Source organism: Petromyzon marinus, chromosome 15 (genome assembly GCF_048934315.1).
Source record: "Petromyzon marinus isolate PM22_M1 ecotype Great Lakes invasive population chromosome 15, UKy_Petmar_22M1.pri1.0, whole genome shotgun sequence".
Lineage (NCBI taxonomy): Eukaryota > Metazoa > Chordata > Hyperoartia > Petromyzontiformes > Petromyzontidae > Petromyzon > Petromyzon marinus.
The window spans coordinates 134,092-149,767 of NC_133681.1; the positions used below are offsets into that span (position 1 = coordinate 134,092).

General features: G+C 46.7%; 1 protein-coding gene across 2 annotated transcripts in view; it reads right to left on the bottom strand.

Moving 5' to 3' along the window:
• The window catches only part of LOC116942526 (disintegrin and metalloproteinase domain-containing protein 17-like), a 32,363-nt gene continuing 16,687 nt past the window's right edge, over positions 1 to 15,676 (bottom strand). For both annotated transcript variants that reach the window (XM_032954537.2, XM_032954538.2), the window contains exons 11-19: positions 15,190 to 15,333; positions 14,540 to 14,739; positions 13,787 to 13,887; positions 13,501 to 13,638; positions 12,463 to 12,593; positions 11,631 to 11,709; positions 10,324 to 10,412; positions 9,662 to 9,718; positions 1 to 2,825 (exon numbers count right to left, since the gene is read on the bottom strand). In XM_032954537.2, coding sequence (XP_032810428.2) covers positions 2,595 to 2,825; positions 9,662 to 9,718; positions 10,324 to 10,412; positions 11,631 to 11,709; positions 12,463 to 12,593; positions 13,501 to 13,638; positions 13,787 to 13,887; positions 14,540 to 14,739; positions 15,190 to 15,333 — 1,170 coding nt within the window. In that variant the 3' untranslated portion in view covers positions 1 to 2,594. The remainder of the gene's footprint in view (positions 2,826 to 9,661; positions 9,719 to 10,323; positions 10,413 to 11,630; positions 11,710 to 12,462; positions 12,594 to 13,500; positions 13,639 to 13,786; positions 13,888 to 14,539; positions 14,740 to 15,189; positions 15,334 to 15,676) is intronic.

The window sequence follows — 15,676 nt, forward strand, 5'->3', positions numbered from 1 at the left end:
TCCTGTAACGACCGTATCGTTTAATTCAAACCAAAGCCAAACAAGTTTACGTTGTTATGGGACCTCCTTTGCCAGTACCAAAATATGACAATAGGTTTTTTCCCCTTTTTTCAAAGCATATATTATCAGAATGTTTTTGTTTGTATTCTGACCACAAGCAGTGGTTAATGCAGACATGATTCCTTGTAAAAAGATTTCAGTTTGGTGGTTTAACATCTTAACACCTATTTTGTTGCCAGAAGGGGAAAAGCCTATTATCAAAGTTCACGTTGCTGCTCAAATAACCCGGAGGCAGAAAGCACCTCACGTGGAGCCACCACAACCTGAAGAGTTAACACGTATGGGGCTTTCGCGACCAATATATTCCAGCGGTTTTTGTGGGTTAGATCGCGTCAATATATAAATGTTGTGTCGTTAAAACCCGACACAGCCAACTTGTAAGGTTTGTCACGTAGACAGAACATGGCAATTCGTCACGAGTACAGCACTAACCGGTGTGTTGGAGAGCCAAGCCACAACATTTACAAACCGAGCACGTTTCGCCAGTAATTACAACTAGCTTCATCAGGCGACAGATTTGTGGAGAAGTCTTACTGTTTACCGAAATAAAACGCATACTGACGCCTATCTGAATGCAGTCATACCATCACTCCGCACAGAAATCTGCTCTTATCAAGACGCTCATTCAGCGAGCTAAGAAAGTCAGATGGTGACAGTCTGAGAAGTGAAATTCAACATGTTAAAAAAGCGCTGCAAATGAACGGTTACGATGATGCACAAATCAACAGGGCATTGAATACCAAAACCAAATCAAATAACTATTGCATTGAAACTTCCCAAGTAATTAAAACGATCAAAATACCGTACATTGCGGGAGTAACTGATAAACTCGCCAGATGTTTGGAAAAACAAAACATCCGAGTCAGATTTGGCACAGTACATAAAATACCGAAATTAATATCTGGTACAAAAGATGTATTACCGAAGCTATCAACAGAAGGTGTGTACAGGATTAACTGCACGTGTGGTAAATGTTATGTTGGAGCAAACAGGACGAATGATCAGCACGAGACTAAAAGATCAGATAAATATTAAATTATCCCAAATACAACTGTTAGCAGTAGCAGAACACGCGTGCCAACAATGACACTCAATTGATTTTGATAACGTTGAAGTTTTGTGCAAAACCAGCTGCTACTGGCCAAGACTAATTAAAGAATCTATCGAAATTTAAAAATCAAAATAACTTTAACCGTTCGGATAGCTACCGTCTTAGTGCTGCGTGGAAGCGAATCATCAAATAATAAATTATTTAAATGTATGCCTACAAAGGGCAGCGTATTTCAATAGGGATTACCGTTGGTAGGGCTATTTTAATAAACACAATAGACAGGAAGGACAAGTTCAAAGAGTTCGCATGATGCACATGCATAATGTACATTACCTCAGTAACCCCCCCCCCCCACACTGCGCAAGAGCGCAGAAGGGTGGTCACCACATCTACGCCTCTATATAAGGAACGTTAACTGTAAGACTTCTCCACAAATCTGGTTGTCACCTGATCAAGCTAGTTGTAATTACTGGCGAAACGTCGTACTTAGTTTGTAAAAGTTGTGGCTTGGCTCTCCAACACACCAGTGTGCTGTACTAATGACGAATTGGCATGTTCTGTTTACGTGACAACCCTTACTAGCTGTGTCAGGTGGTGGCGGGTTTTAACGACACATTTAGGTAGATCTTGCAGCTTTATATTTGAAATGTTTTCGTTCCAATGGAGCCGACTGGACAGTGTGCCGTGTCTTGTTCTCCGAGGCATGTACATCCTACGACCCAGGGACTCCGTTGACTCTGTGTTGCACCGAGAGCAGCAACCTCCCACAACATTGTGCCAATGTTCCTGGCGTTGCACGGCTTGACCAAGAGCGACATCACCGGGCACAGGAAAGAGCCAAGCAGGGCCCGTGCGTCCCTGAGTGTCGCTTGGTTGCCTTGCACTTCTGGCACTTGCAACTCGGTCCCTAATGAAACCCAGTGATTTGGCTCCATATCCACCCTCTATAGCTCAACAAATGTTGGTGCCCATAAAACAAGTGGGCACCCTTTATAATGTAGTCCCCAATTTTACAAAATTACCGGATGTGAAGTGTTAAGATGCTATAAAACGTTATCAAACTCACGCCGAAGGGTGCAAAGGGTTAACGTCAAGTGTCCGATTCAGCATTATATGTAGAGAAAGTGCTACACTGAGTTGATCAAGTGATTATTCTGCAAAAATAAAACATGTCACATTGATTCTACTAAAGGCATAAAAAACATCAATTTCCTTGAGGCTCACACATTCTGCCAGAATGTCCTCTGATGTTCACCAAGTGTCCTGCAAAAGTTCCATATAAATTACCAACAAATACAATAGTGTAGGTGGACTTGCACAGACTACAATGTTTCCATCTCACGCAGTCATTTAATGATGCAGAGGTCATGGCCCCTGTTCTTTTTGGTTGTTTGATTTCTTGCAAACGAATCCCAAGCATTCTCGAACACCCTTGCTCTCAAGCTTTCTGTGCAGAATTTTCAGGCAACACAATGCTGTCCTGTTAGTCTCCATTCCTGTTGTGCATGCTGCACAGATCGCTGTAGGAGTGGCGGGCAGGACTTGAGAGGGGCAAATCATTGTTGTAAGCTGGTTCCTCCTTAATCGGGCGAATGAGTCGAGCACCTGAGCCAAAGCGTCCACCGCCAGCAAATGTGAAGTGCATGGGTGGCACGGCGCTCAGGCCTGGGCTACCCTGGTCCCCTAAAGAGTCTGCGCTCAGCTGTTCCACCACCTGCACACACGGGAGAAACAAAGTTGTACAAGCTGTGTAGCACCAATAATTAATTCATATCATTTATGATTTTTCAATTGCATAGTGCACACATTATACACATAATTCACAAGTGTACATCTGTCATGCTCTGGAGCTCCCAAACGGTACAGGGATGAAGGAAAAGATGAATAAAATGTAATTCTCTTACAAAGGACATTCCTAGGAAATTGTTTAAAAGGTTTGAAAAGTAACATAACTTTTGATTTAAAGCTTTCGTGACTGCAGGGATTCATATTCTTGGTTCTTTCGGTAAAGTCACGTAGAAGGGAAACAATAAAATAATAAAAAATATATAAAACAATAAAATTCTCACGACGTTTCGACTGCTTGTGAACCAAGAATAAGTAACATAACGTTGTTTTAATGTTGTAAATTAATGCACGAAAACGGGCAGAAACGCTTTTTTATACGATAATGGTTGCGTACACTCACACCCATCCTTGTGCTCATGATCAGTTGGTAGAGTTCAGCTTTTTTCACGCGGTATTGATGCTATTAACCTTAAGATTATTGCTGTTGTATTTTTGTTGATATATTATTGTTATGAACAATAATCTAATTATACCCTTTGGTTCTTTTGGTAAAGTTACGCAGGTAGAAATAAAATAAAACAAATCACGACGTTTCGATCGCAACACAAGCAATCTTCATCAGGTGGAACAACCACAGCAAGAAATGCTGAAGTAGACAAGAGAGCTGCCGTGGCAAGAGATTATATAGGTAAGAGTGGGGGGAGGCATGGGGGGAGAGAGGGGGGGTAGGGTAGGAGGGGGGCTGCGTGAGCGCTAGGGGAAGAGGACGTGAGGCTGGGGGGGGAAATGGGTGGGGAGAAGTGGGAAGCTGAGTGTGGGACACGGGGGGGGGAAATGTACTAGTAAATGGCAGGTTCTATGGAAACAACCACAACCAGTTAAGGCATTACCTGGTTAATAACAGCTTCCCACTTCTCCCCACCTACTTCCCCCCCCAGCCTCACGTCCTCTTCCCCTAGCGCTCACGCAGCCTCCCCCCCCATTCCCCTACCCCACACCCCCCCCCCCTTTCTGTCTCCCCCCTTGCCTCCCCCCGCTCTTACCTATATAACCTCTTTCCACGACAGCTCTCTCGCCTACTTCAGCATTTTCTTGCCGTGGTTGTTCCACCTGATGAAGATTGCTTGTGTTACGATCGAAACGTCGTGATTTGTTTTATTTTATTTCTACCTACGTGACTTTACCGAGAGAACCAAAGAGTATGGATTCCTGCAGTCATGAAAGCTTCAAATCAATAATCGAATTGTTTCTGATAGATCTTTATTGTTGATACATTATGTTATGGTCGTTCATGTTTATAAGTTATGATATCAGTTTAACACATAGGCTTTAATGACAAATATCATCTACGCCTCTATATAAGGAACGAAACAGTAAGACTTCTCCACAAATCTGGCTGTCGCCTGATGAAGCTAGTTGTAATTACTGATGAAACGTCGTGCTCAGATTGTAAATGCTGTGGCTTGGCTCTCCAACACACCGGTGTGCTGTACTAGTGACGAATTGGCATGTTCTGTTTACGTGACAACCCTTACTAGGTTGGCTGTGTCGGGTGGTGGTGGGTTTTAACGACATTTATATATTGACGCGATCTAACCCAAAAAAACTCTCTTATGGAAGTTATTATATGGATTCATATTCTTGGTTCTTTCGGTAAAGTCACGTAGAAGGGAAACAATAAAATAATAGAAATATATATAATAAAATATATATTATATTTGTATTACTTTATTGTTTCCCTTCTACGTGACTTACCAAAAGAACCAAGAATATGAATCCCTGCAGTCACGAAAGCTTTAAATCAAAATTTATTATATGGTTATTCAAATTGTTGATATGTTATTACTGTTGATGTTGATTGAAAGTTGGCCAGTGAGTACCACCAGGAAGAAAATTGCAGGAAATCCGTATCGCATCCAATTAACTGAAGTTGTATCCCTTGCATATGTGCGGGCAGTGCTAATGCATGAATAATTTTGCTTTGCGTCATGTAGCGAGTGACAGGAGATATTTTTGTTTTTAGACTTGTAGGTCCATTTGTCATACACATACCCACTTGAATTTGTATGGTGGTCCATATGCCAGTTCTGTTAACTGAAGACAATTACTGCCACTGTCACAAGGCAGAGTGCTTGCATACAGATCTGTCAGGGCAGACAATTACTTTTGTAATTGTTTTCATTTAATTACTTTACTTTTGCAATTACTTTTGTAATTGTCTTGACATCTTTGAAAAAGAGCTTCAAAACTCATTGTATTCCTCTAGTCTAATTACAGATTCTGATTATTTTCTTCATGGTTATCCTAACTAGAGGCCGACCGAAACTGAATTTCTAGTTTCGGCTGAAACCGAAGCCAAAAGTTTAACTCCACTTTCGACCGAGACCAAAACAGAAAGGTATATAACGAGTTACCGAATACAAGATTTATGAAATATGTCATGATCCAACGCTACTTTAATTAAAACTAAATCTAGAACTAATCATTCAGAGCCTGCAGTAAGAGTCACTAAATATCACATCTTTAGGTGTTACTTACTTAGTAATTATATCCAAACAAACGAATGTTGTAGTTAAGAAACAACAGTTCTTCCGCACTCTCGCCCAGCAGGTTGTTGCGCCTTGCTTGCATCAGAATCGACTTTAGTGGGGTAATCCCACACCGCATGTTTTGACATTCTTCACGGTGATTAACTGCTCCGTTTATTAACTTTAATTTTCTAATTCACTCAGATTCGTAATTTCATTATCACTAATTCGCTACAGAACTATTAACTAACTGAATATCAATATTGTCAGACTTAGAATCTCGGTATCAACACGTGTGTTGACTGAAGCGAATCGCAACATATAAGCCAAGGCGGGCAGGCAGCTGGAACAGACAACAGAGGCACTTTGTTGTCGTCCCGCCAAAAAGACTCCACCCATGGATGGAAATGCAGGCTGCCATCTGTTGACCGGTCGTATATACATTAGCAGACCATGGTTGTGGCTGTAACCTCGCTACCAAGCTGCTGCTGCTGACGTGTATGTGTGTACGTGTGTGTGTGTATGTCCGGCAAAAAAAACCCCTACCTCCTCGCGGTGCCGGACGGGCAACTCTGTCGTGGACAGTGCTGTGGGGAGAGGGCCAATTCCGATTGGCCTCTCCCCTCATGGCGTCTGTGACCACCACAGTGGCTAAACGGGGGCTCTGGATGGGTGCGAGGGGCTGGTAACCGCTCCACCTTCAAAAAATTACCATGAAACCACGACTTAAATGTATGGAGCGTGGCAGTGAGGTGTGGGAAGCTGTAAGCCCCAAGCTACTTTGGGCTCGCCTTCCCATCAACCGGAGGCGAGGAGTGGTGGTCGTGGTTACTTATGCCCCCACCGAAGACGAACATCCGTGGAGGGATGCAGGCAAAGCCAATGAGTCAGATGCCTTCTATGACCTCCTGTCACAGGTGCTGGCTAAAGTGGCCCCTCGGGATAGAGTCATCTTGTTGGGTGACTTCAATGCCCGAGTTGGTCATGATGCTGGCACCTGGTCTGGAGTGATTGGAGGGCATGGGCCAGATAAGATCAATAACAACGGTAGGAGGCTGCTAGATTTGTGTGCAGCCCATGGGCTTGTAATTACCAACACTCTGTTTTGGCATCGGCGCATCCACACATCATGGATGCATGCCGGGTCCAAGCAAGAACATCTGCTGGACTACATAGTGATGGACCAGTGAATGCGAGCCCATGTCCTTGACACCAGGACCTACCGTGGAGCTGATCTGCCCTCTAACCATCGACTAGTCATCTGTAAGATGCGCCTGCCATTCTTCCACTCCGGTGGTGGGTGTACACCCAGGACCCCATTCCAACCTAAAGTGGCCTGGTCTCAGCTGATGAAAGTTGCAAGCGATAATTTCATCATCGCTTGCGGCTGGGGTTGGCATCGTCCCCCACTCCTCCTGATGTCAAAGGTAAATGGGCGAGGTTTAGGATGGTGACTCATGCAGCTGCAATGGCTGCTTTGGGTACGCGGTCCAGACCTCCCCAGAGACCCTGGCTGACAGAAGTGGTGTTCAGGATAGTTGAGAAAAAGCGACAGGCCCACTGTCATCGGCTAAAGAATCCCACGTCAGAGAATGAGGAGGCTTACTGCAGCCTTCGCTCGGAGGTTCGGAGAGCCGTGAGGCACTGCAAGGATGGGTGGTGGTCGTGGGTTGCTGAGGAGATGGAGTCTGCCTCAGTGGCCCGCGATCACAAATCTCTATTTAACTACATCAAAAAAGTAACCTGCAGCACCACACCTATTACCATCATTAGGGGAAAAAATAGTGTTCCAATCTCCAACCCCCAGGAACAGGTTTGCAGATTTTCTGAGCATTTCTGTGAGGTCCTGGGGGAGGGGAAACCCCTCAGCCAGGAAAACATCGTGGCACAAAGTGAGGATGACCCTGCTGAGGCTGCGGTGCCTCAAATATTGGAAGAAGTCACCCCCTGTGAGTGGCTGGCTGAGATACCATCTGTAGAGGAAGTACTGAGGGATGATCCGGAGTCTGAGACCAGGAAAGGCACCGGGCAGAGATGATCTCCCAAGGGAAATGCTGAGGGAGGGTGGCGTTTGTGCACAGACTGCCCTATATGACATCATAACAACAGTCTGGACCACTGGACGGGTTCCGCAGGATTGGAAGGATGCCCTGGTGGTCCCCCTCTTTAAGAAAGGGGACCGCACAGACTGTAACAACTACAGGGGCATCTCACTCCTCAGTGTGCCGGGAAAGGTCCTGGCAAGGATTATTCAACATCGCCTTGCCAGGCACGCTGAGGAGAGGCTTGCGGAGCCCCAATCCGGTTTCAGGAAAGAGCGGTCCTGCACAGATGCCATATTTTCTGTCCGTCTGCTACAGCAGAGGTGTAGGGAATTCCAACAAGACCTACATCTCTGCTTTATTGACCTGGTCAAGGCCTATGATACCATCAGTAGGCCTGGGCTCTGGGTTGTTCTTCGTGCTTTTGGAGTCCCTGACCCCTTGCTCATGATCATTAAGGACCTTCATGATGGTGAGCGGGCCCGGGTAAAACTACGTGGCCGGGAGTCAGAGCCATTCCCTGTACACCTTGGGGTGCGACAGGAATGTCCTCTGGCTCCCACATTATTTAACATCTATTTTGACCACGTAGTTCGTGAAGCCTTCAATAGCTGTACCGGGGGAATCTCCATTTGGTACAGATATAATGGGAGGCTGATCAATGCCCGGGTGCGGTCAAGGGATGGCTCCCTATTGCTCAACCACATTATGTATGCTGATGATTTGGTAATAGCTGCTCATTCAGAGGAGGAGTTGGAGACGCTGCTGCTGAGACTGGAGCGTGCCACTAAGAGATGTGGCCTTACCATCAGCCCCACCAAAACTAAGCACCTACCTGGGTATTTTGTACCATCGGACACTCCACCCCCACAACTCCCAATCGGTGATGGGGCAGTTGTAGAGAGAGTGGAGAGTTTCCCATACCTGGGCAGTGTGCTTATGACCGGCTCCAGTTTAACAGCAGAGGTCTCACTCCGAATCAGTCGAGCGGCAATATCTTTCCATCGGTTGCATAACGCTGTGTGGAAGACACCTGGTCTGTCGCTCCGCACTAAGCTTTAGGTATTCTCAGCCACGGTCATTCCCTCCCTTCTCTACGCTTGCGAAACGTGGACCCCCCTAATGGAACATCTTCGCCGGTTAGAAACATTTAGGCTAGCCTGCCTATGATCCATCCTGGGTTTAACCAGGCTGGATTGTGTGAGGAGCTCACAAATCCTTGAAAGATCTGGACAAGGTCCCATCGGTGAGCTCCTCCGGCAGGCAAGGCTGCGTTGGCTGGGTCATGTAGCCCGCATGCCCAGCCACCGCATGCCTAAACAGCTTTTGTTCGGCCGGATGGAGGGGGCTAAACGGGCACGGCACAGGCTAGAAAAGAGATGGAGTGACGTGGTACAGGAGGACGTGGAGCTGAGTGGACTTGCCGATGACTGGTACCAGCGGTCTCAAGATCGGCCTCTGTGGAGGAGGCTCGTGAAGGACGCTACTGGGCAGTTGGAGGCAGTCGCCCTCCAACAACAACGGAGGGCGGATGAGCGATGCTCACAACAACGAGCGGAGCGCCGGGTGGCTAAAGCACAGCAGGTTGGCACAGTAGGGGGCACAGGTGGTGCATCAACCAGTCATCTCAGTCAGTCGACCCGCGGCACCTGGGTCTGCCCCGTGACCTGCCAGCGGGCATTCGACACTTCACGTGGCCTCAAGTTGCACATGGCCTGGCACAAGCGTCGTGGTGATGTCACCGCCACTTAGTGGCAAATGGTGGTTGTTGCTGTTGTGTGTGTTTGCAGCCTATGCATAGGATTGCCTAGCGCCGACTGATCGGCCGATTGGCAGAGTCATAGACGTAGCACGAGCGTTATAGTCTAAAAATAGATCTTCGGTTGACGAATGATGACCGAAAGTCAATATCAGTTTCGGCCGAAACAGAAACCAGACCGAAAGTTAAAAATTTACTTTCGGCCGCAACCGAAACTATGCCGAAAGAGGCCATTTGCCAACTATCGGCGCCGAAACTAAAACCGAATTTCGGTCAGCCTCTAATCCTAACCACAAATCCCTTAGCCTGAAAATAATCCCTGATACTAATCCCCAATGGACTCTGTTGCCTTCTATTCACAGCCTTGATGATGTCCACGACTGCTTTGGGGCCTATGGACCCCAGTTGAAAGAATTTGGTTTAAGAGCCATACCTGACCAGGTCTGGGCCAATGTTCACCAGCCGAGTATTCATTATCGAGGTTACGGTCCTGCAGACCAGACAGTGTGAGAAAGACAATGCAGACCACACACAAGCTCGAATGACAAGTACACTTTTACCATGGATACTGCCATCAGAGTTACCACGACTAGCACCATTGTAACAGGCCGGAGCTTGTTAAGTGGCTATCCAAGACAATAAAATGTGAGATCCGATCATCAGTGGTCACCTCTTGCACATGGATTCATGTGAAGTGGCAGTAGCCGATTTGTATGACAAAGCCAAACAGGACCATTTATATCCTGCAAAGTTTGGCTGAGTAATGACTTTTCAGCCTTTTGCTTTATATATCCAAGCAGAACTTATCCGCCAATAATTTAGGGCAGTATTGTTGCTTTGGCTCAAAGCCATGATCTATTCAAGCTGGCTCTAGGCATGGCCCCTAAGCCATGCTCAGGATTTCCATAATCTGAGCCTCATCCAAGCCACGGTTGAACCACTCGTACGTCTTTGAAAACAACAGTGCAACTCAAGCCCCACCTGAGCCATGATTAAGATACAGCCCCAAGGCTCCGACTTGAGAAAAAACGATGCCGTGCATGGGACTTGTAGTCTGGCCGTGAGCGCGGTGAGAGGTTAAGGAGATGCTCCTACCACACAGTGCACCAGGAGGCTGAGTGGAACCCACAGCAGAACCGAGAAGATGAGCACAGAGCCCACCACATTATCAGCCAGGAACCGGCCTGCACCACAGAAGGAGGCTCATTCAGACCTATCCTCTCCAACCATTCATGTTCGAGATTTTATTTTCTGGGAGACACAACTTGGTGTCCGCATTTACTAAATAGTATCACTTCAATCGTGATAGCAGCCAAAAAAATACAGAGATATGACTGTGTATAATAAGATGGTCCCATTCCCATAGTAAACAATAAGATTCACAGACATTAGATATTTGAAATTTTACCTGAAAAACCTGAAAAAAAATTACTACCTCTAACTGAAAACCACAAAACCCACAAAATTCATCGTAATATGCAAATGAAACTGGAAAATATAAACTGCAAACACACAACTGACATACAACATGAACACCGAGGGAAGACAGAAACAATAATATAATCAGTGGCACGAGTGTAAATGTCCCTCAGGAACCTGGATTTGGAGCACATGGCATGGTGGCCCGGTGGCACAGCGACTGGCTCGTAATGAGGTTGGGGCGCCGCGGTAGCAAGATGTTAATTAGTTTAACACGTAGAAGGCTTTCGCGACCAATAATATTCATAATAAAGGTTTTTGGGTTAGAACGCGTTATTTATAAATGTCTCGTAACCCTCCACCACCCGACACGGCCAAACAGTAAAAAATGCGTCACGTTTACAAAGGACTAAATAGTCCTTTGTAAATGGTTACGACACATTTATAAATAACGCGATCTAACCCAAAAACCTTTATTATGAAGATGTTAATTACCTTGCCTGGTATGCAAGAGGCCGTGGGTTCATTCCCAACCCTGATGCCTATATATTTAGAGTTTGCATGTTAAACCCGTGGATTTTTCTCCGGGTCCTCTGGTTTTTCCCTCCACATTTAGAATCAATATGCATTTAGAGTATTTGGTTGCTATAAATGTCCACATAATAAGCCACTTCGTTGTGGCCTGGTGGCTTCTGAAAAAGAGCTATATAGCTCAGTGGCCCTTGCCTGGTAAAAGAAAAAAATAGTAATAGTACAAATCCTGGTTGGGAGTTGACTCAACTTATCATCCCAGTGGGGTCAATAAAATGAATATTACTATGAGGAAGTCGACGGTGATTGCCCTATCAACTCGGCCCAGCCATAGGGATGTAGAATTTCCATCACTATGTCAGGACTGTAAACGTGAGATGAGCACCAGTGCCCTCAACATTAACTTGAGCCGGAACTCTCTTCGCACCGGGACGCGCACATGGGAGACTCACTGAGCTCGTTGGCGTTGAGCTTCTCTATGAAGTCCCACGTGCGCTCCAAGAAGTCCTGCACCTGCTTGATGCACTGTCCCTGTGAAGACATGAGAGGAGCTATTTGAACCTTGGCACACGAGCAGCCCATCCTGGCCTGAACCTCACAAACTGTGGGTTGCAACCCCCAGAAAAAAACGTAAAAAAACCTCATACTTCAATATGAACAGTAAATTTAAAAGATCGTGGTAAATGCGTCTCCAACTTGTTAACACCTTTGTGAAGGCATCAGGACAGTTACACATCGCTTGGGGAATGCTGGCCTAGATATAGCTTCCCTGTGAATTGTTTGATCCAAGAACAGTGTGCATGCCCACAAGGGAGTGACACGCTACTCTGCCTGCATGACAACTCCATGGGTTATTCAGACACTCAACCTGTGTACGTTTACATTATATGGAGGCAGCTTTAGGGCTGTATCATTAGTCACAGCTCGGATCTGGATTGCCCTAAAAAATGGCTCAGCTCAGGCTTCGAGCCACTTGGTTGTTTTCAAGGAAGCATGAGCGGCTCAGCCGTGGCTTGGCTCGGGCTCAGCTCATGGAAATCCTGAGTGTGTCTTGGTATCATGTTCACAGCCGGCTCAAGTTAATCCTGGCTTCGAGCTGGCTCACTTGAGCCAGAGCCATGTCTAAGCAGAACCATGACTATGAATACGGGCCTAGGTCGGCACAACACAAAATCACAGCTTGAAGCGGACAGCTTATAGGCCATGGCATGCAACCCATTCAAGGATATGACAGGTACTGCCACCTCACCCTGCCCTCAGTGTCAGCGCATCATGCAACCTCACATGAATGTCACAGAATCCGACGGAACATGGCTTCCCCCGGGGTAGCAACAGAGGGGAGCCTCCTGCCGCCAGGTATGGGGCACACCCTCCTCCTGGTCTTCGACAGCATACCTTGCACGAGTCGTTCTTCTCTACAGACGCATGGCGCGCACACACAGAGATACGCACTTACAGTTCAACACATTTCAAACAACTTTCAAATTGGATATACATACCCCACTCGAGTATTCGGTCACTGATTAGTCCTCGTCTGAAAAGAGTCTGAAGATGAAGAAAAGAGGCAGAATGGTTGTGCGTGCAGTGATGTGTCCTGAGTCGTGTAATTTGAAATGTTACACATTTAATTAACTTGTATTACCAACAGCTGAATAGAACATTACAAAATCTTGTCGAACAATTTCGATTCAACGCAGTAAGAAGATGCAGAGTGAGGATGTCAGCGTTCATTTCATGTGATGATATGAACTGCCAGCGAGACAAAGAAACAATGGATCGTGTTCTTTGATCGAGCAAGGCACCGGAAGGCTTCCAGATGTGTGAATTATTCAATTCACAACTGGGCGAACCATGTGCCCAGGTAATGAGACAAGGATGCATTTTAATTGTGGTATAATAACGATGTGTAGGTGTGAGCCACATTGTCTAGATTCTGGAACCTCTGAGGGAAGGATTCAGAACTCGAGCTCGATTAAAAACGCATCGAATAAATTATATCTTTCTGCCAATTCTGTGTAAAGTACTTTAGGGTGTCTGTTCGAGGTGGTGTTGAATTTAATACAAATGTAGTGTTATTGAATGATTAATCCGAATCGTTTTTGACTGACTGAATGCCTCTATATAAAATATAAAAAGGCCATTGTTTCTGTACGGTGTTCTGTAATGCGGTTGCATCTGTATGCTATATTAATCCTAATAGTAGTATTATATGAATTCAACTGTGATGAGAAACCATGAATCAGCAAATGTAGACTCGTGAAAACTACGCTCTGTACGTCAATAATCCAAGAGGCATAGGAACCCGTTGTGTCATGCACTAACCTGCACATACACAAGGCTCGAGTTTCTGCTCCAGGGTTGTGCAGAATGGCTGGCACACGCCACTCAAACAGCGACCGTGGTCGAGACACTCGGTCCCATCAGACAAGTTTCCAGGTTTGGGACAAACTCCACTGTCTCCTGAACAACAACAGCAGCCGCAGATGTGGTTATCACAGCAGCGTCAAAGCACCGGGGCACAACACTACTCCAACAATATTAATACGACCGCATCTCATGCTTGTGGAGTGTGGATATAAGCTTAGTTGTTTACGAGAGATGCACCCACCTGTGCAGAAGGCAGCTTCCCTGCAAAGGGCGGGCAGCCGACCTTGGCACAGCACTTGGTCTTTGTAGCGGCATCCTTGGCAGCAGGGTGAGTTTCGGTCACTGGATATACATATGTGTGCACACAGGAACACACAACAACATGTTAGCCCAGGTGTACATGCCGCGGGGACTTCTGGGTGGGGGGCATGACCCCACACGAGGATGCAGTGCCACCCAAATGAAGCAAATACTAACCTCACCGTTACCTTGCGCCTACCCATCGTATCTCAGGTGGCTCGTGGCCAGTGTGCACACCATCATCCATGCCCCAGCAGACAGAAAGTTGTGGTGTTATAGCTCATTCTGCACATGCATGATAAACTGGGCCAGTAACCACTTTCCTGACCAAAGCCACAGCAGGGCAGCTGTGCCCATTACAGGCATACTGAGTACAGGTGTTCACGGGTGGCTGTATAAGCACACATTTGTGTGAATAGAAAACGTGAATGCACTTCATTCCCCATCGACCGACAGATCTTTCAAGTAACTACTACCTGCTGATTGCGAGCCGCTCGCTCTCCCGCTGAGCCAAGTGGCCGGTGAAAGTTCACTCTTCAGTTCCAATTATTCTCAGAGACCATCAATGGTTTCAGATTACAGAGCTAGGTTTCCAAAAACCACCATGAGCACCTGTGTTACGTAAAATATCAAAAGGATTTACAACATGGGACATCGGCAAGCCCTGGAGTTCCTTTTGTAGGCGAGGCCACACCTGCATAGTGCGTTTTCGCGCAGGGTGCAGTTGTGGGTGCAGCAGGAGTGGTTCCTGCCCAGCGGAGGGCCCTCATCGCACTGCTCCCCATCTTCCACACGGAAGTTCCCACAGTACTTGTGTCTCTGTGGGGTGAGGCAGCTGGCTGCCTTGTGGGATAGGACCTGCCCTACAGAACGCACGCTGCACGGGGAAAAGAGCTGTGCAGCAGAAACACAAAGCAGGTCCACACAGTGCACACACACGCACACACACAGTCAGAGCCCTGCCGCAGAGACTTGCCATGAGTGCCACACTTCATCCATCCATCGTCGCATGCAGTCGAATCCCAACCACTGCATTAGGCAAGTTACAAATCATTGACTAAAAAAGGTTGTGCTCATGTTACCTGCGTGGAATCATATGCACAAGACTGGATTATGTCCAATTCGTAAGCATTGCGAGTGGCTCAAGCGAAGCCTAAAGTCAATATTGGGTTCTACAGGCACCACAAAGGCAAAGGGAATGTCACTCAAACTCCAAAAAATGATCACGAATCACTGCAGCATGCGGAAGTAGCAAATTGTTACAACTCCATGCATCGCCAGACGCCAACTGTGCTCTTGCTATTGTCGGAGCCATTGTGATAGTGCTGTGCGGGCGATGCTCACGCCGTTGTTGGGCTGGTCTCCGCTCACAGCAATTGGATACATGATGTATTTGCCATCGGCGTCGTGCCCTGCTGAGCACTCCTCCGTGTCGTGCCCGGCCCCAAAACTGTGGCCCAACTCGTGGGCAACGACCAGCTCCACCTCCTAAACACGGCAGACACACACACACGCCACATACACATCGCACACATATGCATTGCATGCATCACACGCACCGCACAGAGAGCACACACGCATGGTGGCCAGCACCGTGGAGGCAAGGGTTGGTGGATCTCTTAAATGTTGTCAAACTCCCTTTCCGTGGACGTGAAGGTGGTGTCATACACTGGCCCACCACGGCAAGGCAGCACAAGTGGACAAATCGCCATTTCCATCTGGAAGGGGAAAAAGTGTTGCCCCCTTGCACACATGGGTTTTCTCCTGCTTGTATCGTTAACACAACTCATCATTTTATGGATGAAAACATCTTAAAATAAAAACCCAATGC